Source organism: Dipodomys merriami, unplaced genomic scaffold, assembly GCF_024711535.1.
Source record: "Dipodomys merriami isolate MVZ:Mamm:240054 unplaced genomic scaffold, mDipMer1.0.p SCAF_114, whole genome shotgun sequence".
Lineage (NCBI taxonomy): Eukaryota > Metazoa > Chordata > Mammalia > Rodentia > Heteromyidae > Dipodomys > Dipodomys merriami.
The window spans coordinates 2165826-2187272 of record NW_027202427.1 but is presented as its reverse complement, the minus strand read 5'-3'; the positions used below and the strand labels follow the sequence as shown (position 1 = coordinate 2187272).

The 21447-nt window shown below is 42.3% G+C and overlaps 1 protein-coding gene across 8 annotated transcripts in view; it reads left to right on the top strand.

Moving 5' to 3' along the window:
* LOC138822723 (transmembrane and coiled-coil domains protein 1) overlaps positions 1-21447 on the top strand; it is a 139557-nt gene that overhangs the window by 111429 nt on the left and 6681 nt on the right. For all 8 annotated transcript variants that reach the window (XM_070015619.1, XM_070015615.1, XM_070015616.1 and 5 more), the window contains one exon: positions 4458-5392. In XM_070015619.1, the coding sequence (XP_069871720.1) occupies positions 4458-5392 (935 nt within the window). The remainder of the gene's footprint in view (positions 1-4457; positions 5393-21447) is intronic.

Genomic DNA, 21447 nt, shown 5'->3' with positions numbered 1-21447 from the left:
TTGAACCTTGATCCTCAGATCTCAGCCTCCTGAGTAGCTAGGATTACGGGTGTGAGCCATTGGTGCCCAGCTTTATAATAATTTTATAATAATGTTGTCATTAGATGTAATGACAACAGCTAGAAGTGGAAGTGGTAGAGCATCAGCCTTGAGCAGAAAAGCCAAGCAAGTACAAGACCCTGCGTTCTAGCATAAAAAGAAATAAATAAAAAGCTTCCATGAAAAGGTAGTTACCCCTTTGTATAGCTGAGAAATCTTCGGCTCAGAAAGAACAACAGGTGGACCAAAGACACAGCTCAGGAACCTGGTAGTCGGGTTGAACCCATGTCATTTACTTTTTTGTTGGGGTGGTTGTTATGTCTACCATATTACCTCACATGTGATTTCTCAAAGTTCAGAACTGTTGTGTGTTCCTGTGCTGTCTCTTCCTTCCTCTCTCCCTCCCTTCTGTTTTTGTTATTTATCAGTTGGTTGGATGAGTTTTTTGTTGGTTTTTGTTGGACTGGGCCTTTCTGTGTAGCCAAGGCTGGCCTCAGCTCATAATCCTCCTGCCTCAGCCTCGTACCCATCGGGTTCTGATACTTTAATCTACTTAGAAAAGGTATGTAGATCTTTTAGTATACTTGCAAATGAAAACTGTAAGCAGAAGCTTTACCAAATACTATCCCTGTTAAATCAGTGTTTTGAGGCGTTGCTATTTAAATGTTTCCTGATAAATTAATTCATGTCAGTTAATAGATAATTTAAGTCTAGCAAATTAGTTCTTAATGACCAGACGAAGTGCAAACACAGCAGTATTGCCTGCTCATTGTAGCAGCAGTTAGAACCGAATGATGGGTGCACTGGTACACTTTCTCTCTCAGGAGCCCTGATGATGAAAAAATAAAAGTCCTCCGGAGAGTCAGACAAGACACTACTGTCTTCCTCCCTGCCTTGTGAGAACTGGTGGCAGGGAGAACTTTACAGTCAGGTTATTTGTCAATCAAGGCTCACAATGTTGATTTTGTAGGCTTGTTGTGAGGATTGAGAGGTTAGCTGGTCTGGTGTTGAGCTACAAGGCCAACCACAGCAGTCTCACAAACTGAGCGTGTGTGTCATCTGCATCTCATAGTTGGTGGGATGGGTGGAGAGGTTTTGCAGCTAATAGCCATGTGTGACTTGAACCTAAGTAGTGTATGTCTAAACCTAAGTAGTGTATGTTTCACTGTTGTACTAAAGAGAACTGGGTTCTGTTTATTTACATTTTATGTATAAATAAGGGATATACAGAGTGAACCAAAGGAATAAGGTAAGTCAGCAGTACAATAAAGGTGAAATGATAGAGCCTTGGTATCTTGGTATCAGTTTTCTTGTTTTGTAGATTTGTACCTTTTTTAATAGGTCCTTAAGAAAGTCCTGAGGTAATCCCAGGAGAGGGCAGGAGGCTTGGAAGTTTGAAGCCAGCCTAGGCTACAGGTTATATAATGAGACCCTGTCAAGCCAGTGTGGGTTTAATAGTGAGACCCAGAGAGACAGAAAGACAGACAGGTGAGAAAATCCTGAACTAGGAATGTAACTCAGTGTTAGTGTTAGAATACTTGGCACTGAGCTGAATTCCCAATACCATAAAATCCCGTAATACTACCTTAGAACTGTTTTTACTTAACTATATGTGTGTATGTATGTGAGGATGTGTGTCTGTGTGTGTATATGCATGTATGTATGCATGTATTATGTATATATTACATATCACAGTTCTAGAGATTGAATCCAGAGCCTGGAGCATGTTCTCTGCTCCACCACTTGAGTAACACCCCCAGCCCTTTATGTTGTATGTTCTGTTTTTGAGGTAGGTTCTTTACCTAGGGGCTGAGCAGACCTTCCTGCTTCCTTCCACCTCCTGAAATATTTTAAGTTTTGCATTCTATACTTGTTTGTCTAGAGTAACTTAGGCATCTAATTTTGCATCTTATTTATGTCCAGTATAATATGCTTGCAAAGGCTAGTTTCGATTTTGTGTGTGTGCGCCAGTACTAGGGCTTAAACTCCAGGCCTTGTGCTTTCATTCAGGTTTTTTCATTTCTGTTGTTTGTGCATAGCTGACATTCTATTACTTGAGGAACACCTCTAGTCTGGCATTTTTCTGGCTAATTGAGGGACTGTCAGCCTTCTCTGCCTAGGCTGGCTTTTAACAGTAGTCCTCCAGGTCTCAGCCTCCTCAGTGTGCCTGAGTGCCCGGCTTGTAAAGACTGTTTAAGAAGAGAATCCATGGAGTTGGAGGCACAACTCAGTTGGCACGCCAGCCCCTGAGCAAAGCTTGAGGACCAAGTTCAAGTCCTAGTCTCACAACAAGAACAACAACAAAAAAGAGTATCTGTGTTGATGGATTCCTAACCTGAGCAATAGTGTATACCCACCTAGTCCTACATGTCCGTGCCTAGAGCATGGACCTCTCCTTCAGGATTTTATTCATTGACCCAAAACACAGGTGTTCACCTCTCCTGCATAGTGGTACTGTGGGTCATTATATCCTCCTCTGTCCATTTCCTTCTCCTCTGCTCTCCTTCCCCACTCTTTCCCATTTCTCCTTTCCTCATCCTTCCCTTGCTGTTTCCACCCCATTTCTCTATTGTACCTTCCATGTTTGCAAGAGGGCACATAACTGGGGTTGGATCTCAGAGTTTGTACTGGCTAGGCAGGCAACCTTCTGAGTCATGCCTCCAGTCCTTTTTCTGCACTGCTTAATTTGCACTTGCTCCCTGGTTTCTTTAGGTTTTTTGTTTTGTTTTGTTTTGCCCGGTTGTGGGGCCTGAACTCTGGGCCTGGGTACTGTCCCTCACCCCTTCAGCTCAAGGCTAGCGCTCTACCACTAGAGCCACAATGCCACTTCTGGCTTTTTCTCCATATGTGGTGCTGAGGAATACAACCCAGAGCCTCATGCTTACAAGGCAAGCACTCTACCACTGAGCCACTTTCCCAGCCCTCTTTAGTTATTTTATAAAGAAATAAAATTGCATCTAAAATCTGATCATTTGTAAACATTTGTATATAGAACGTTTGTTGTGATTTTACTGGGTGGATTTGGTCCACCCAGATTAATAAACTTCATTTCATATCCACACTTCTTAAGTTAGGATGTAATGACCTCAGTGTTGAGAAAATCCACAAGGCATGGGCAAAAGTGACAAGGAGGTTTTTTTTGGGGGGTGGGGGGTTTGGCTGTGACTGCCTTGTCCCAAGAGAACTGAGAGCAGCCCTAACCTCCAATAGGACAGAGTTTATATAAGTCAGAACCACACATAGATGGCAGTTTACAGAAACTCAAAGATGATTGGTGCAGGGATATTCTTCAGCTGTGGTCAGGACCAGGCAGACCGCGTTCTGGAGACCAGAGATTCAGGATTCGAATTGGGGGTTATCAAAAAAGCTGGGTTATTACAAGAAGAACATATAAATTAGATTTATACCAATATAATAAAACCTAAGAGAGAAAACTAGAGTATTGTAGGCTTGGAGCAGACTTAGATGTAGAGGTGTCTACCTTATTTGCTGTTCTTATACTCCAGTGGACTTTTAGTTTAACTAAATCTAAATAATCCGGATCTGATTATATACTACAATTGTGAAACAAAAAATTTCATTCAGAAAGAAAATCAACAAGTAGGAACTTAGTACAAACCTAGAAGGTTGGGACTCCAGTGTGTGTTAATTTTCAAGAGCTCTCATTGTAATACTTTGTAACTTGGCTATCTAAAACTCCATTATATTGACCTGTAGGTGAATTGAACATGATGAGAAAATGACACAAAACTGCTCACCTCAATCCTACATACTGTTTATTTGGGGGGTGGGGGCAGCAGGGGGCAATACTGAGACCACAGCCTAGTGATATCTGAACAACAAAATTAAATTGGAAAACAGACATACCTTGTCTTACATAGATTTGCTTCTGAATAAAAGTATACATGTAGAATATAAAGTATTACATGTTTTAAACCCACTTAGGAAGATTTGTTATTTAGAGAAATACATAGGAAATCCTCTAGCAAAAGAATAATGGCCCCAGTTTACAACTTTTTTCTTCTAGTACTACGGCTTGAACTTAGGCCTTCACACCCTTACACATTGCTAGCACTCTACCACTTGAACCACATCTCTAGTCCAGCACTTTGCTGGTTTATTAGAGATGGAGTCTCTTAGACATTTCTGTCCTGGCTGGTTTGGATCTATTTATCTTCCAGGGCTCAGCCTCCTGAGTAGCTACGATTGCAGTATTACAGTTTGTACTGATCTTTTATCTCATATACTGTATCTATTTTGTATCTAGGAGGAACCGAGGGCTAATAAAGGACAGGAGGGAATACAGGTCAGCCATCTATGCTGAGAATTAAGAGAAGGTAGATTTTCAGTGCGTATTAATTCTAGAAAGGTGATCTTCTTTGACTTCTACTAACATCTTCCTCTTGCTTTTATTTTAGATCGAACGGTTGGAAGTAAGCAGCCTCGCCCAGACTTCCAGTGCAGTGGCCTCTAGCACTGATGGCAGCATCCACACAGAGTCTGCGGATGGAATACCAGACCCTCAACGCACAAAGGCTGCCATTGCTCACCTGCAGCAGAAAATTCTAAAGCTTACAGAACAGATCAAGATTGCACAAACAGCCCGGGACGACAATGTTGCTGAGTATTTGAAGCTTGCCAACAGTGCAGACAAGCAGCAGGCTGCCCGCATCAAACAGGTCTTTGAGAAGAAGAACCAGAAATCTGCCCAAACCATTCTCCAGCTACAAAAGAAGCTTGAGCACTACCATCGGAAGCTTCGAGAGGTAGAGCAGAATGGGATCCCCCGGCAGCCAAAGGATGTCTTCAGGGACATGCACCAGGGTCTGAAAGATGTGGGAGCCAAGGTGACTGGCTTCAGTGAAGGTGTGGTGGACAGTGTCAAAGGTGGATTCTCCAGCTTTTCCCAGGCCACCCATTCAGCAGCAGGAGCTGTGGTCTCTAAACCCAGAGAGATCGCCTCGTTAATTCGGAACAAATTTGGCAGTGCAGACAACATCCCTAACCTAAAGGACTCTTTAGAAGAGGGGCAAGTAGATGATGCGGGGAAGGCTTTGGGAGTGATTTCGAACTTTCAGTCAAGCCCAAAATATGGTAGTGAGGAAGATTGTTCTAGTGCTACTTCAGGTTCTGTGGGAGCCAACAGCACCACTGGGGGCATCGGTGTAGGAGCATCCAGCTCCAAAACAAACACCCTAGACATGCAGAGCTCAGGATTTGATGCACTTCTACATGAGATCCAAGAGATCAGGGAGACCCAGGCCAGACTGGAGGAATCCTTTGAGACCCTCAAAGAACATTATCAGAGGGACTATTCCTTAATAATGCAGACCTTACAGGAGGAGCGATATAGGTAAGTTATATGAAATTAAAATCCTGAATTATGGAGTATAGAGAAGTGACTTCAAAAGATCTTTATCCTTTTCTAGGTGTCAATGTACTTTAAGTATGACATATAGCATCTACATTTTATTGTTTATCAAACAGCAAAATAGAGATCGTACTCCGGTGAAACATTTTAGACAGGGAATGAAACTTTAACCTCTCCAGTCCTTGATTCCACTTCAAAACTTTCTAAAGTATTCCATTTATGTGTTTAAACCACAGTGGCACAAAATAAGTGAAACCTGTACCCAAACTACACTGAATTCTAATTACCTTAATTCTCAAAACTCTTTAGATAATCAAAGTGTAATGAACCCTGTATTTTGGCCTTTAAACAGACTTACCTGCACAGTTGGTGCAAAGATTAGATTGGAAATAAATTCAGATAAGTGTATCTGTAATCTTTACTATGAATTGACACACGTTTGAATGGGAGGAGACTTAAGTATGAAATAGTTTTGTTTTTGTTTTTGTTGGTCATGGGGCTTGAACTCTGGGCCTGGGCGCTGTCCCTCAGCTCTTCAACTGAAGACAAGCGCTCTACCACTTGAGCTACAGCACCACATCCAGTTTTCTAGTGCCTTATTAATAGGAGATAGGAGTCTCATGGTCTTTCCTGCCCAGGCTGGCTTTGAACCGCGATCCCCAGATCTCAGCCTCCTGAGTAGCTAGGATTTACAGGCGTGAGCCACCAGTGCCCGGTATGAAATAGTTCTATAGCAACTCTCAAAGGACTCAACACTCTTGAGACAGAATCCAAGGAGAAATTGGTCTATTTTGATTTATTATTGGTTTCCTCATGTTGAGTGTTGAACCCAAGACATGTAACCACACACCGTATGGCTAATGTACACCCCCAGCCTCTTACCCTCCCCACTCCCGCTTTTAGGCAGTACTGGTGATGGAACTCAGAACCTCATTCTTAGTGCTATACAACTTGAGCCACATCCCCAATCCTTCCCCCTATTTTTCTTCACATGCAGAGAGACTGTCTTCAATGAAATACTTCATTCAGCCAGAGACTAGCTTACCTCATTTTGCAGAATAAAGACCAGCTTACAGGAGCCCTATATCTGCCCTGCAGTTAAGCCTTAAAGTACCTGGATTCTGGTCCTGTCTCAGTTAAGAACTAGGGAGAATCTTCTGCTGTAATATTGAGGGTTGAACAGTCTTTTGAGGTTTTATGAGATAGTCTCAGAGCCTGAAATAAACTGTTCATGCTTACCAGTTAGCTATGAGGCTAGGAATAGCACAAGTCCCTTTCAAATGTGATAATGCTAGTCAGTAATTACTGCTTTTCTTTATTCTTCTGTCCTTCAAGACTTCAAGGAATAAGAAAAGAGAAGTGAATGTAGAACAGAAAAATTAATTCCTAAAAAATGTTACTATTTTTATTTCAGTGTTCTGTGTGTGTGCACACACATGCACATGTTTCTACTAGGGCTTGAACTCAGGACCTAGGAGCTGTGCCTGAGCTGTTTTGCTCAAGGCTAGTGCTCTACCACTTGAGCCACAGCTCTTATTCCTGGTTTGTTGGTGATTAACTAGAGATAATCTCAGGGACTTTCCTGCCTGCCTGACTTTGAACCATGATTCTAAGACTTCATCCTTTTGAGTAGTTAGGACTATAGGTGTGAGCCACCAGCATCCTGCTTGTGAATTCTTTAACATGATAAATCAGTGTCCAAAACAAAGAATTTAAATATCCTAAATAGTCAAGTGGTGGGCATGGTGGTACATAGCTGTAATCCAGCATTTGGGAGGCTAAAATAAAATAGGAGTTCAAAGTCAACTTGAACTACATAGCCTGGGCTACACACAGTGAGATTCCATCTCAAACAATTTTTTTTTTTAATCAAGTAGATCTTTTTATCTAAATCCCAGGCTCAAATTCCCTTTCCTTCATTAACCTTGAAAAACAAGCACACATGAGATTATTGTAACACTTAAATAAAATCTTTAATGTAAAGTATGTAGCTCAATGCTTGACCTCACAGTGGTTGTCCATTGATGTCAGAGAGAAGCTGCTGCTAATCACACCCCACCACCAAGAAGACCTGAGTGTTGCTTACTCGGTTGCTTTAAAACTATTTAAAAACAACAATATCTGCTTTAATTTTGTTGTTGTTGTTAGCCATGGGGCTTGAACTGGGCCCTGTCCCTGAGCTTTTTTGCTTAAGGCTAGTGCTCTACCACTTTGAGCCACAACACCACTTCAGTTTTCTGGTGGTTAGTTGGAGATAAAAGTCTCATGGACTTTTTTGCCCAGGCTGGCTTTGAACCTCAGATCTCAGCCTCCTGAGTATCTAAGATTACTTGCGTGAGCCACGGCTGCCCAACTGATGTTTATTTTAAATAGAAAACAAAACATTCCAGTTTTTCAATTCCTCTAGAGCTTAAAATTAACATGTTGTCTTCAAATAAGATGTAGGTCAATATAAGAAAATCAGAGAGGGAAAACCACATCTCCCAAGCCTACCTTTTTATCCACTTAGTATTAGTCTGAGAGAACACAGAACTTTAGCTCCTTATTATCACCTTAGACGAATCTAGCCAAGCTTCTGAGAGGTGTTGAATAGTGCTTTTTTTCCCATTGCACTACAGGTTCTCTGCAGTATAAGGACTGGTTCTATGAAATGAAAAGAGACTAAAGGAAACTTGAGTTTTGTCAGAAGAGAAGAAAATGGGGGGGGGGGGAGGCAATAATATATAATCTGATATATTTGTAATCCCACTTCACTCTTAGAATGGTGTCTCCTTAAAATCCAATCTTGAAAGGAAGCCTTTTTTCCCCTCTAGGAAATAGAGTGGAACAATCACAGTTATTTCACTTGATTCTTGCCTCCCACTCCCACCCACTCTCCCCACCCCCGCCAAACTTGGCCTCAAGCTTGCAAAGCAAGTGCTTTCCCATTTGAGCCCATGCCCACAGTCCCTTACTCAGTTGTTTCTGTACCAATATTCTCCTATAAGGAGTAAAGAGATGTGCTTTTCCATTATATGTCTTTGCACAGTAAATATATTTGTCTAACATTAGCCATTTTTGAGCAGTTTCCCATAAGTGAGGTTTTTTCCCCACAACTGAAGCTATTCTAAGAACTAAAACTTCATATTTTAAGCTTTTTTTGTTGAGAATTTGTAATCTGCCTTTTAACAAAATATGCTGAACCCAACTTAATGGAAATAGCTTAGTTAGTGTTCTAGCATATAGTGAAACTCAAGCTAGTAAGACCATGTATTTATGTATCTGCCCCTACAGAAAATGGTCTTAGACTATTTTAGCTCATTTGTCTGCTGTGTTTGTTTTTTCTCCTTTCTGTATTTCCTCTACACTGTTAGTGAGCTGCCTGCAGCAGTCCCTTTTTGCTCTGTGCTATAGCACAGTTCAGATCTTGGGCATTGTAGCTATTTCTACTGTATCAGACTTTGCTTTTTATATAGGAAGTAAGACTAGTGGACTCTTTTTTTTTTTTTTTTTTGGTCAGTCCTGGGCTTGAACTCAGGGCCTGGGCACTGTCCCTGAGCTTCTTTTGCTGAAGGCTAGCACTCTACTATTTGAGCCACAGCACCACTCCCAGCTTTTTCTGTTTATGTGGTACTGAGGAATGAAACCCAGGGCCTCATGCATGCTAAGTAAGGACTCTACCACTAAGCCACATTCCCAGCCTGCTAGTGGACTCTTGAATGACCAAGAACTGCTCTAGCGTTTTGCTTTGATTTTCTTTCTTTTACAAAAATTTTCTGGGGGCTGGGAAGGTGGCTCAGTGGTAGAGTGCTTGCCTTGCAGACACGAGGCCCTGGGTTTAATTCCTCAGGACCACATAAGCAGAAAAAGCTGGAAGTGGTGCTGTGGCTCAAGTGATAGAACACTAGCCTTGAGCTGAAGAGCTGAGGCCAGGCCCAGAGTTCAGGCCCCACGACTGCCCGCCCTTCCCCCCCCACCCCCCAAAAAAAAAATCTGTGCTTTAGTTTATTTTTCTAGTATCTGCGTTGGGAAGGAGACCATACACAGTGTTGCTAGTTACATGATGTTATCATTAATAGAATCTATTAAATTGCTGTGGTGTGTACATGTTATACACTTTATGTGCATTTTGCCAAGCTTCACAATAACCCTGCAAGAAGCTTATTTTATAACGTTTTATAGACGAGGAAATTGGAGATTTTTAAATTTGCCTGAGATTACTTAATAGTAAGTATTAAAGCAAGGATTCAATCCCAGTTTTATTAGACTGGGATTAGACTTCAAGTTGTGCTCTTTTTATACCAGGACAAATTGATTTCCAAGTTGAAACCTGAATCCTATGTGGTTGAAAGACTAGTCTAGTTCTAAGAATCAGTAATTGCATTGGCAGTGGTATTGGGCCTTTCCTAGATCAGAGAGAGAAAGAGAGAGAGAGAGAGAGTGTGTGTGTGTGTGTGTGTACTAAAAGTTGAATCCTTGTCTTTAGCCTATTTTACAAAACTTTGAATGTGCAAGCTAGTGCAACGGTATGGGCAATTTGTGCACTTAAACCTTCACACGATCATTATTTCCTCTTTCAAAGTCCTTTCTCAATAACACCACTTTCTTCTTTTTTTTTTTTTTTTTTTTTTTGTGGGGGGATCCAGTCGTGGGGCCTGAACTCTGGGCCTGGCCGCTGTCCCTCAGCTCTTCACCTAAAGGCTAGCGCTCTACAACTTGAGCCACAGCGCCACAGCGCCACTTCCCGCTTTTTTTTTCTTTTCTGCTTATATGGTGCTGAGGAATCGAACCCAGGGGGCCTCATGCATGCCAGGCAAGCGCTCTACCACTGAGCCACCTTCCCACCCCCAACACCACTTTCTTAATATGCTTCCTTTGCTCTCTACCCTAGTAAGTAGTACTAGGCAAGATGATTGCCCAAGACATCTGCTTCACTCTAGAATGATCAGAAGCACTCTTGTCACCTGTGGCTTAGTCTCTGGCTTTACCACTTAATTGTGCTATGACTGTCAATATTCTTTCAGCACCTGCTCCCACATACTCTGGAAGCTCTGGAGCAGAGTATGGATCTAGGCTCCACTTCACCCTTTTGCTTGGAACTAAGTGATCAGTCATTGAACTTTGTGATGGGCCCTTAGGTCTGAGTGAAATGATGTATTTGGAAGGATAGGAAACAAGGTTTAGAAATTTTTTAATGATTGGATCTGCTGATGTCAGATTATTCTTGCCCATTAAAATGTTACAGTTTGTAAATGGCAGCCGGGTTCAGCAGAAGTAGAAGGACCCTTGTATGTCTAGTCTAAACTCAGTTCAAGTTCAGGACACTGAACCCCAGAAATATAAGGTGACTTTTGCTAAGCTGCATAATAAAACCATCTCATATATTTCATATCTCATATATTTAATTTGTTGCCAAAGACTAAGTCCCATTCCCAAAGTGAGTATAATACCTAATACACTGCTGAAAGAAGTTCAGCTGTGGCAATTGCATTGAGAATAGGAGCTGAGAAAAACCTTAAATCAATAATTTTACTGGTTTCTTTTATGGTTCTTCCTTAGAGACTCTGTGGTTACTGCTGAATAAAACCATGGTATGTAGTGCAGGCAAGACCTTCTTGGTGTCCATGAGCAGTAAGGCCATTTTGAAAGCTTCTATTTTAAGGGGATTGTTGTCCTTTAGAAACCAATTTCAGAGAATGTTTGTATTAAGTCCAGAGTTACTTTAAATCTCACTGAGTCACAAGAACAAAAATAAAGGAGGCAGTCACCATGAGCAGTCATCACATGCACAGAACAGTTAGTAACTAAGCTGACCCAGTTAAGCACCAGGGTATTAGAGTCCTAACTAAGCAAATAGTTGCTTAAAACATAATTTTACTGTCATGGGACATAAGTCAGGGATAAACTCAGAAATAGTTATTTTATTTTATTGGTTGGTTGTGGGGCTTGAACTCTGGGCCTGGGCGCTGCCCCTCAGCTCTTCAGCTCAATGCTAGCAGTCTACCACTTGAGCCACAGCACCACTTCCGGTTTTCTTGTGGTTTATTGGAGTCTCATGGAACTTTCCTGCCCAGGCTGGCTTTGAACTATGATCCTCAGATCTCAGCTTCCTAAGTAACTAGAATTCTAGGCATGAGCCACCAGGGCCGGCGTTTTGTTTTTGTTTTTGTCTTTTCCGGGTTTTTGAGACAGGGTCTTGCTAAGTAACTCAAGTTGCCCTGGGTTTCGCTGTGTAGCCCATATTGGCTTCAAACTCATGATCCTCCTGCCTCAGCCTGCCAAGAGCTGGAATTATAAGCCTTTACTACCATACTCACTACCCTTAAAGTTCTGAAGGGATTAATACTGTGCTGCTTCCCTTCTCAACTAAGTTGCTTGTTGCCTCTTTTTAAGACTCCCAACAAAATGAGGTAACAGAAGGCAAACAGAAAAACATCTGCTTTCTCCAGTGCAGCCAGAAATCTCATGCTCTCACCCCATGTCCTATCCTGTACCTCAGCTGTTTGTCTGTACTCTGGTCACACACTAGCAAACTACCTCAGGTCTCCAGTATGCACTTGGGAAATAGTATTGTGTTTGCTTCTACTGATGTCAGTCTTGGGACCTAGTTCTTCCTGTCTTGCTCAGTACCTGCCCTGCAGGTTTCATCAGGCATCTTGCTCTAGTGACCTGTTGCCTAATTAAGGAAGCACCATAGGCTCTCTCAGATGACTCCAACTTTTGAGTCACACCCAAAAAGTGATGCTTTAGACTGAAGAGTTCTCAGCTCTGTGCTCACCCAGTTTGTCATCCGTCAGGAATTTAACCCAGAAGGACCCGTGGCTTACCTTTGATGATAGAGGAAGATGAATATTATATTGACCAATCCAGTGACAGATCATTGTCATTTATTAATTGTTCCCCTACAACAACATCTGGATGTGTTTAATATTTTGTTAGATACATCAAGTTTTATTTCCAGTGAGAGATGAACTTCACCTATCAAAATATAACATATCCTGCTTTCTTAAAGAAATAGCCACAGTTAGGGGTTTGGTTCAAGTGGAAGATTACCTGCCTTGCTATAATGACAAGGCCCTGGGTTCAAATTCCAGTACTGCCCTCCCCCATGAAAGACAGTCAAGACAGAAAGGTAACAAGGTGGCTGAGGGTAAATATGGTTGAACTAGCTTATGTGTATGAAAACAATGATGAAACTTAAATTGCTTTAAGGAGGGAAGATGAGGGAGAAAGATGGAGGGAGGAGTTTGATGTGGGGTATATTGTACGTGTGGAAACATCACAGTGAACCCCACCTTGTGCAATTACCATATGCTAATAAAAGTCTTGAAAAAGCTTAAAATGTTAACGCTCTCTCTGCTAACAGTTAAACTCAAGCCATGTTTAAATGCCTTGTGTCCCTTTGGGTTATAAAGAAAGAAGACCTTTGAGTAAAAATTCTCAAAAGGTGGTTATTACCTCATGACAACTTTGTATTTGTTATTTCATGGCGTTGCATGAAAGTTTGAGTCCACCAAAATTATATAAAGTACTTTTATAAAGTAAAATTATATAATTGTATCCCTTCCTGCCTATCTAGAAAACTAGCTAGCGTCCTGTGAAGGAGTTAAAAGCCCTTAAAGGAGCTAGATGCTGGTGGCTCACACCTGTAATCCTAGCTATTAAGGAGGCTGAGATCTGAGGATCGTGGTTCAAAGCCAACCCAGACAGGAAAGACCATGAGACTCTTTTTTTTTTTTTTTTTTTTTTTTTTTTAATTTGTTGGAGGCCTGAACTCTGGGCCTGGACGCTGTCCCTCAACTCTTCAGCTCAAGGCTAGCGCTCTACCACTTGAGCCACAACACCCCTTCTGACTTTTTCTGCTTATGTGGTGCTGAGGAATCGAACCCAGGGCCTCCTGCATGCAAGGCAAGCACTCTACCACTGAACCACCTTCCTTCAGCCTGACCATGAGACTCATCTCCAAGAAACCACCAGAAAACCAGAAATGGTGCTGTGGCTCAAGTGGTAGAGTGCTAGCCTTGACCTGAAGAGCCGAGAGACAGCATCCAGGCCCAGAGTTCAAGCCCCATGACCGCCTCGTTAGATCTGTGGTGGCAGGATTGAGATGCCTTGTACTCTACCCAAGACTCAAACATTCCACAGGGTTTAAAAAGACAGCTGCTGGTGCCCACGGTGTAGAACCCCAGGCATTGGAGCTTTCAAAGCTGAGACAATAGCATCTGGGCCCTGAGTTCAAGCACCAACCCCACCACACGCACATTAAAAAACAAAAAACCAAAAAAAATATGAGAAAGGACCAGGCAGAGAAAAGAGAATATGTGACAGGCAAAGGTAGCAGCCAATGAGCCAAAATAAAAACCTCATGTAGAACCTGGAATAGGGAAAAAGGGAGTTCTTGATTTTTAAAAACTTACATATGTGAAGATGGAAGTGTTCTGTCTCTGAATTCCCTAGGGTACCTCATTACTCCATTTTGGAATTGAGGCGGGAAGTAAAGCAGGCAAAAGATCACAGTAGTAGTAGTAAAAGTATGAAATATCAGTAGGAACCAGAACATTATGTTTTCTTCCCTTTGTTGAAATTTTTCATGTGATTAATTGTACAGACGAAAAAATACAACTAAAAGCAAGAAGACATGGTAGCATTTCTGGGCCTCCTCTTTCTTATTTAGGAAATTGATGTGCCTCCTGAGGAGAAGGAAGGAGAGGGTGTTTGTAGGTTATATCTCCATAAATCTGCATTCCTCAGAGGCAGACGCTACACATGAAAGGGTGGAGAGGGTGGCTGCCTATCACTGTTATTATAGCTGGTGTCAGTGTTTTGATGCTTATGGTGATTAGATTGAACCCTAAATTCTGCCCCCACATTCACTCCTTCCAAAAAAGCACCACCTCATTTTCCTGGGCACTGTATGTCAGAACAGAATGTCACATGTAGTCACATCCCTGAGGCTGGTAGCACTGAAAATGTTAGTACCAAGTGTGATCAGGTTTGTTGTTCCAGGTGATAGGTAGTGTGGTAGTGAAAAGACTTCGAGTCTGCGTGAACAAATTAGGGAAAATGTTTTTGTAATGATAGGCTAGTGAAATTCTTTGAAGGTACTGAGGCCAACCCAGAAGACCTGCATTCCAAGACATGAAGGGCGTTTTGCCAAAACTCTTTGTGTAAGATTGCACAAAGCCTCAAATGTTATGGCTTTCTGTTTCCTCCCTGGTGTTTCCTGTAGATCAGAGGTGCAGACTATGTAACCCACACACAATTGTTTGTATTAGTTCCATAGAATTTTAGCTACACAGTAACAGTGTAACTTTTCTGTTCTTTCAGAAAGTCCTCATTTTCCAGGTAATTCTTATGATTTGAAGAGGGAAACAAATGCTAGTTAGTTAATAGTTGTTAAAGGGCTGTGTCAGCTGTACTTTATTGGGTCTTGCTTTACCCTTGAGTTGTGCAGCTTTGCCTATTCCGTTTGTCTCTTTCATCTGCTGGGAAATGGAGCTCATTCTGCTTAACCCAAATGCTACTTCAGTGTTTAACTACTTGCTAATAAGGTGCTGAGTCTCTAGGAAGATTAGTCCTATCCTCTCATTTAGTGAACCCCTCAAGCTTGAAGAGATTTTGTGTTCTCCCATGTAATCCCAAGTATACTAGTCAACATCTCTGGTGGAGTTTTTATTTTCTACAAAGGCATGGGGAGGATTTGCTGTTTCTGGAGGATTTCAAAGATCAGATAAAATTGGCTTGAGACACATGCACAAAACATGCCTTCTTCCTCATCAGTGAGGTAGTTTTATTGATACAAAGGTAAGCTAGGAATGGATCAGTGAATGGCACTGAATTATGTGGCAGATTTGAGCTAGAGAAATGGTAGAAAATGGATGCAGGCCATCCTGGTTGGAATGATGAGGAGGAAAGAGACTGGCAGCACCTAGGTTTGACTACGGCAGAGAGAGAGAGAAAGAGAGAGAGAGAGAGAGAGAGAGAGAGAGAGAGAGAGAGTCCAGTACATTCATTAGTGTGATGTCACAGGAGAAAAGCCATACATAAACTAGAAACAGTGAATATTCAGAATAGGTAAAATTTGGAACATGGAGATAAATGTAGAGGTAAAAGTATAGAGAAAAAAATCAAAAGTGGGAACCATGAACAGTAAAGCCTTGAAATCACCTAACAGTCAACAAGCAATCTCTTGGATCTACTTCAGTAGGTCTCGTTGCAGGGAGAACTAGGAAGACCACACGAGAGCAGGGAAACCAAATGCATGCTTGCGATAGCTCTCATAGAGCTCCTCTTCAAGGCCAAGCATTTGGTGTCTGTCTTGTCTCATCTAATGTTCACAATGACCCCAACAGCAGGTCACCCACACCACCAGTGAGTTTGCAGAGCTAGGATTTGAATCTAAAACCTGGACAGAGCAGCTTTATCTACTGGTACAAACTACATAAGACAAAAATTCCTAGCAGTGGAAGTGGTGCTGTGGCTCAAGTGGTAGTGCCTTGAGCTGAAGAGCTGAGGACAGTGCCCAGGCCCAGAGTTCAAGCCCCATGACCAAAAAAAAAAAAATTCCTAGCAGAGCATTGATGGCTCACACCTATAATCCTAGCTGAGATCTGAGGCTGAGATCTGAGGATCACAGTTCAAAGCCAGCCTGGGCAGGAAAATCCATGAGACTCTTATCTCCAATAAACCACCAGAAAACCAGAAGTGGTGCTGTGGCTCAAAGTGGTAGTGTGCTAGCCCTGAGCAGAAGAGCTCAGTGACAGCGCCTAGGCCAGGATGAACCAAATCTAATCTGAAAATGGTCTTTGACTCTTTCAGTGAACATTGGCATCAGGGTATCAGTATCTTGTACCTGTAATCCTAGTAACTCATGAGGCTGGGATGGAGGATCAAGGTCAAAGCTAGTCAGGAAAGAAAAGTCCATGCACTCCCTCTCCAATTAGCCAGCAAAAAGCCTGGCTGGAGGCATGGCTCAAGTGGTAGAGGTACCAGCTATGAACCAGACGGTTGAACAAGCATTTGCAAGCCACTGAATTCAACACTGGTACCAGCAATAATAAGAATAATTATAAGCACTGACTTAAAATAGGCTTTAGGAGTGTTAGAAATAAGAGCTGAGGAGTTTTGCAAGTATCCTGATTCTTTGGAGACACTTGCTCATCTCCATGACCTCTGACACCAGAATTGGACAGCAGGAAAGTAGTTCCTTAATTGCCTCCAGAGATCTAATCCTTGATAAAGTCTTGACTTTATTGACATCTGTCAAGACCATCTTGAGTTCACTTACAGACATGGCTTCAGCTTTCTTGCCACATGCTGCCTTCCATACTGTTTTTTTCCACCCTGGGTTTGGACACAGGGACGAGACAGGGAATGTCAGGGCTAAGTCAGAGATCCCAGGCGGCTATCAGAGCATACCCCAGGCTTCTGCCCTGGGAACCATGCTTGCTGGACCAACATACATTTTCATATCAGGTGAAAAAAATGAGTCCGAAGAGCCTCCATGCCTAAGGCAGCCTATTTGTAGTTTGCCAAAGGCTCTGGAGTTTCATACATGTAGAAAAATAAAATTGCATTTCATTTGTGTTTCCTACCCCAATATTCCCTAAATATCCATCAGCTGAAGGGGAAACAAATAAAGTAAATAGAAACTTGTCCCAAGTAGTGAGTGATATAAATTTAGGATACAAAGTGTGGTAGAAACTTTACTTGTGAATGGCCAAGATGATTTGTAGTACAGTGAACTCACACACATTTCAGTTCATTCAATTTTTGGCCAATGTGAATAATGTTGCTAGGAACATTCTATAGTAGTCTTCATGTGGAAATGAGTTTCTGTTTCTCTTCAGTGTGCATGCACCTGGAGTGGAATTGGGAGGCTATCAGGTAACAATGCATAACTTTGTGAGGAACTACCAAACCATTTTCCCCAGCAGTCTTACCATTTCATTTCTCACCAGCAGAACGTAAGGAAAGATCCAACCATGTCCTCATCTTTGCTGACACTTGGTATTATCTCTCAGCACAGATCCCCAATCTTTTCATTGTGCCCTTCTCTTCCTCTAGCTCTAACCATCGTGCTAGTGGAGTGTTCCCATCCCTGTTAGTGGTTGTGTGACATAGACCACTGTTAAACTGACTCAGATTCCTCGGTTTTAAAGAGAGTTAGTTGCTCTGGGGTTCTTGACTAGTTTCAAGATGGCATCACAGTGCAAAGTTTAAGAATTTCAATTTTTAAAGTCAAACCTGGGTTCAAATCCTTGTTCCCCTGCTGTGTGCCTTTGGGAAGTACCTTTGAAACTAAGTTTTACTTTTTTTAATCTTTGAAAAATTTGTTCTAGTAATATATGTGAGCCACATTTTATATCAAATTAGATCTTTGACATGTGGTCCCAAAGGATGGGGTGGTCACCTGTAGAACACAATGCCAGAGGTGTTTATTCTGGCAGATGCCCTCCCTTTGCTTAGGAGCATTTGTTCCCAGACAACCTTTCTCTTAGTTTACAAGGGACCCACACTTCATTCTCTTAATGGTTTTGTTTTTGGCACTGGGGACGGAACCCAGGACCACACTGAGCACAGTCTCTACCACTGAGCTAGACCCCAGAAAGGCCTCAACTCATAACACTACAAGACATATGGCTAAGTATAGGCAGCTCAGGGGGCTCAAGGGTAAGCACCTGACTACTATATGTGAGGCCCTGGGTTGGGTTCCATCTTCACCACCATACACAGGGCCTGGTATATTAACATAATCTTAGAGGACATTTGGCAAACTTAAAATTGGGTAGAAATGTATTCCAAAAATGGCATCTGTTTCTGAGCATATTCCCTGGTCCAAGAATATTAGCCTGGTTCCTAATCAAAGGCAATATCAATGTTGCTGTACTGTTGCCTTGATAATAATTGACAGTCCAGCAGCGGGAAGCAGGACGGAGAGTCAGAGAAAGTCACGGGTAAAGGAGAACCGAGTAAGATTTAGCAGCATGGTATGAAGGAGTCAACTATGACTTTTATGTTTGTAAATTGTTGTTTTGTAGAGAAGAATGGAATGTAGGTTATAACTGCTGATTATTATTCAATTAAAAGGAGAAAGTTGATGCTACAGCATAAAAATTACCCTCAACAGAGAAATTTTTGTATTTCTTAAGTGTTTGCATATTCTGCTGGTGTCCCTAAAATGTCTGTCTTGTCAGCCAGGCATGGTAGCGTATAACTGCAGTCCCAGTCCTCAGGAGACTGAGGGAGCAGATTGAGAGGCCAGGGCCAGCCTAGGCTACTAGTAATGAGAACTGGTCAAAAAATGGTTTGTTTGTTTTTGCTGATAGTTGGGGCTTGAACTCAGAGTCCTGTGCTTGGCTTTTTTGTTCACTTTAGCCATACCTCTCCTTCCAGCTTTTTGCTGACAGTTGGGGCTTGAACTCAGAGACCTGTGCTTGGCTTTTTTGTTCACTTGAGCTATACCTCTCCTTCCAGCTTTTTGCTGGTTATTTGGAGATAAGGATCTCTCAGATTTGTCTGACTCCAAACCAGTTTTCTCAGATCTCAGCTCCTGAGTAACTAGGATTATAGGCATGAGCTACCAGCCCACCAAAAAGGAGGGAAATAAATTTTAAATTTGTATACTGCAGATATGGTTTGAAAAACAAAACAGGAAGACAATTGTGGATGTAACTCAGAAGTAGAGCATTTGCCTAACATGTTTAAGGCACTGGGTTCAGTCCCCAGCACCATAAACAAAGCAAAAAAAGCACATAAACATGAGGAAAGAAAAGGGGCTAGTTTTAAATGTTTGAGTTTGTCCTGGCCCCCATTCTCTTCCTTTCCCTCCCTTCCCTTCCTCCCTCCCTTCTCTCCCTTCCCTCCCTTCCCTCTTTTCTCTCCCTTCCCTCCCTCCCTTCCTCCCTTCCTTCCTTCCTTCTTTCCTTCCTTCCTTCCTCCCTCCCTCCTTCCTCCCTCCCTCCCTTCCTTCCTCCCTCCCTCCCTTCCTCCCTTCCTCCCTTCCTTCTCCCTTCCTTCTTCCCTCCTTCCTCCTTCCTTCTTCCCTCCTTCCTCCTCCCTTCTTCCTTCTTGTCCTCCCTCCCTCCCTCCCTTCTTCCTTCTTGTCCTCCCACTTCCCTCCCTCCCCCTGTAAGTATGCCTCATTATGCTTTCCTTTGGTGTGTATGTGTGAGTAAGTGATGTTGGAGATCAGACCCAGAGCTTCACACATTAAAAACTGAAGTATTCAGCCGTTTGTTTGTTTTGCTGGTGGGAGGGGGTTGAACTATAGGCCTTGTGCTTGCTTAGTTTTCCTGTTCACACTTGGCACTCTAGCACTTGAGCCACAACTCCAGGTTGGCTTAGGTGAATAACACTGATTATACTGACAACAGTATAAATAAGTTATAAATGTAATATATATAATTATACTGAAGCCGGGTGCTGGTGGCTCACACCTGTAATCCTAGCTACTCAGGAGGCTGAGATCTGACAATTGTGGTTCAAAGCCAGCTCAGGCAGGAAAGGCTATGAGATTCTTCTCTCCAATAAACGACCAGAAAATCGGAAGTAACACTCTGGCTCAGTTGGTATAGCTCTTGCCAAGAGCTGAGGGACAGCGCCCAGGCCCAGAGTTCAAAAGCCCCACGACCAACCAAAAAAAAAAAAATTATACTGACAACAGTATAAAATAAGTGGATAATTCACCAGAAACTGATTTCTACATATTAATTTTAATTACTTTGAAACAACAAAATTTAGTAACAAATGTTTAACAAGCATTATGATTGCTAAACTTTGAAATCAGCATTACTTATATATGATCAACTATACAAAACTCATCAGTTTTTCTTTTGACAAGTAACAGTAGAAGTTCCTAAGAATGAGAGAAACTATGAATTAAAGTTCTTATTTGCTAAGCTAGCACCAGTAATTCCCATCTTAAAACTCCCCAAGTAGATGAAGGAAGATGGGGTAAAGCAAGGCTGTTGAAAGCAGAAGAGAGATCTGAACTTGTGGACCTGTTTCTGCTCTGAGGCAACACCTAGCATCTAGCAAAGAAGTAATGACTGAGGCCAAACAGGCACAGTAGCTCTGGGTCAGGAGGTCAAGAGCCTTCCACAGCAACTGGGTGAATTGCTGTATCCAGAACTCAGTGCTGGGGAAGGTCTCAGGAACTAGGAGGTTTCTTCTTGGTTTCTAAGTCCTTTTTAATCTTAGCCAGGTTTGGTATATCATAGTTCTGGGGCAGATACATTCCAGCCATGTTGCCCAAAGCAAACCAAAGCGGGAACATGATGGAGCATGATGTCAGCAGAGAGGGGTGGGAGGGAGTGAGGGCAGAGGTAGCTTCCCCACTGCTGGCTTTGCTTTCCTTCCAGGTTGGCTTTTACTGGTATTTTGGAAATGGAATGTTACTTTGAACCGAGATCCTCCAATTCTCAGCCTCTTGAGTAGCTAGGACTACAGACGAGATCCTAGCCATCAGCACCCAGCTTTGTTTTGTAACTGGGTGTAACCCAGGACCTCCTACTCTTCCTGAGTGGTAGGAAAGCAAGTATGTGTCACCACACCCTGCTCCTGGCTTTACTGTTGTATTCTTAATAAGAAATCTCCCGAGGCTCACGTGAAGCTCATGTGTGCCCTCCTCGTGGTTGTCCTCTGACTGACAGGGACAATTACGTTCAAGTCACCAGAAGATGGAGATACATTGCTACTTCTTTTCCTTCTTCCTCACTTCTGACAGGTTTAACGTATAGTCTTCAACCTTTTTCCTGCCTCATTTCTTCAGTTGGTTTCAAGAACTACAAAAGCAGCCTGCTTCAACTGCCCTCTTTGTCACTACCAGACATTCCTTTTCCTAAAACAGGGTATTTGTCATGTGACTCATGTGACTCCTACACACTGAAACTATTCTAATTATTCTGTAACGCCTGGGGGTAACTCCAGCCTTTTTCCCATGTCCTTTTTTCCTCCCAATCTCATCCTAAGTTTCATCTTTCTGACAAGTAAACCTTTGGTCCTAAGTGTTGGAAGTACAAGTGGACTAAGTTATCTCCCAATCAGCCTTGTCTTTG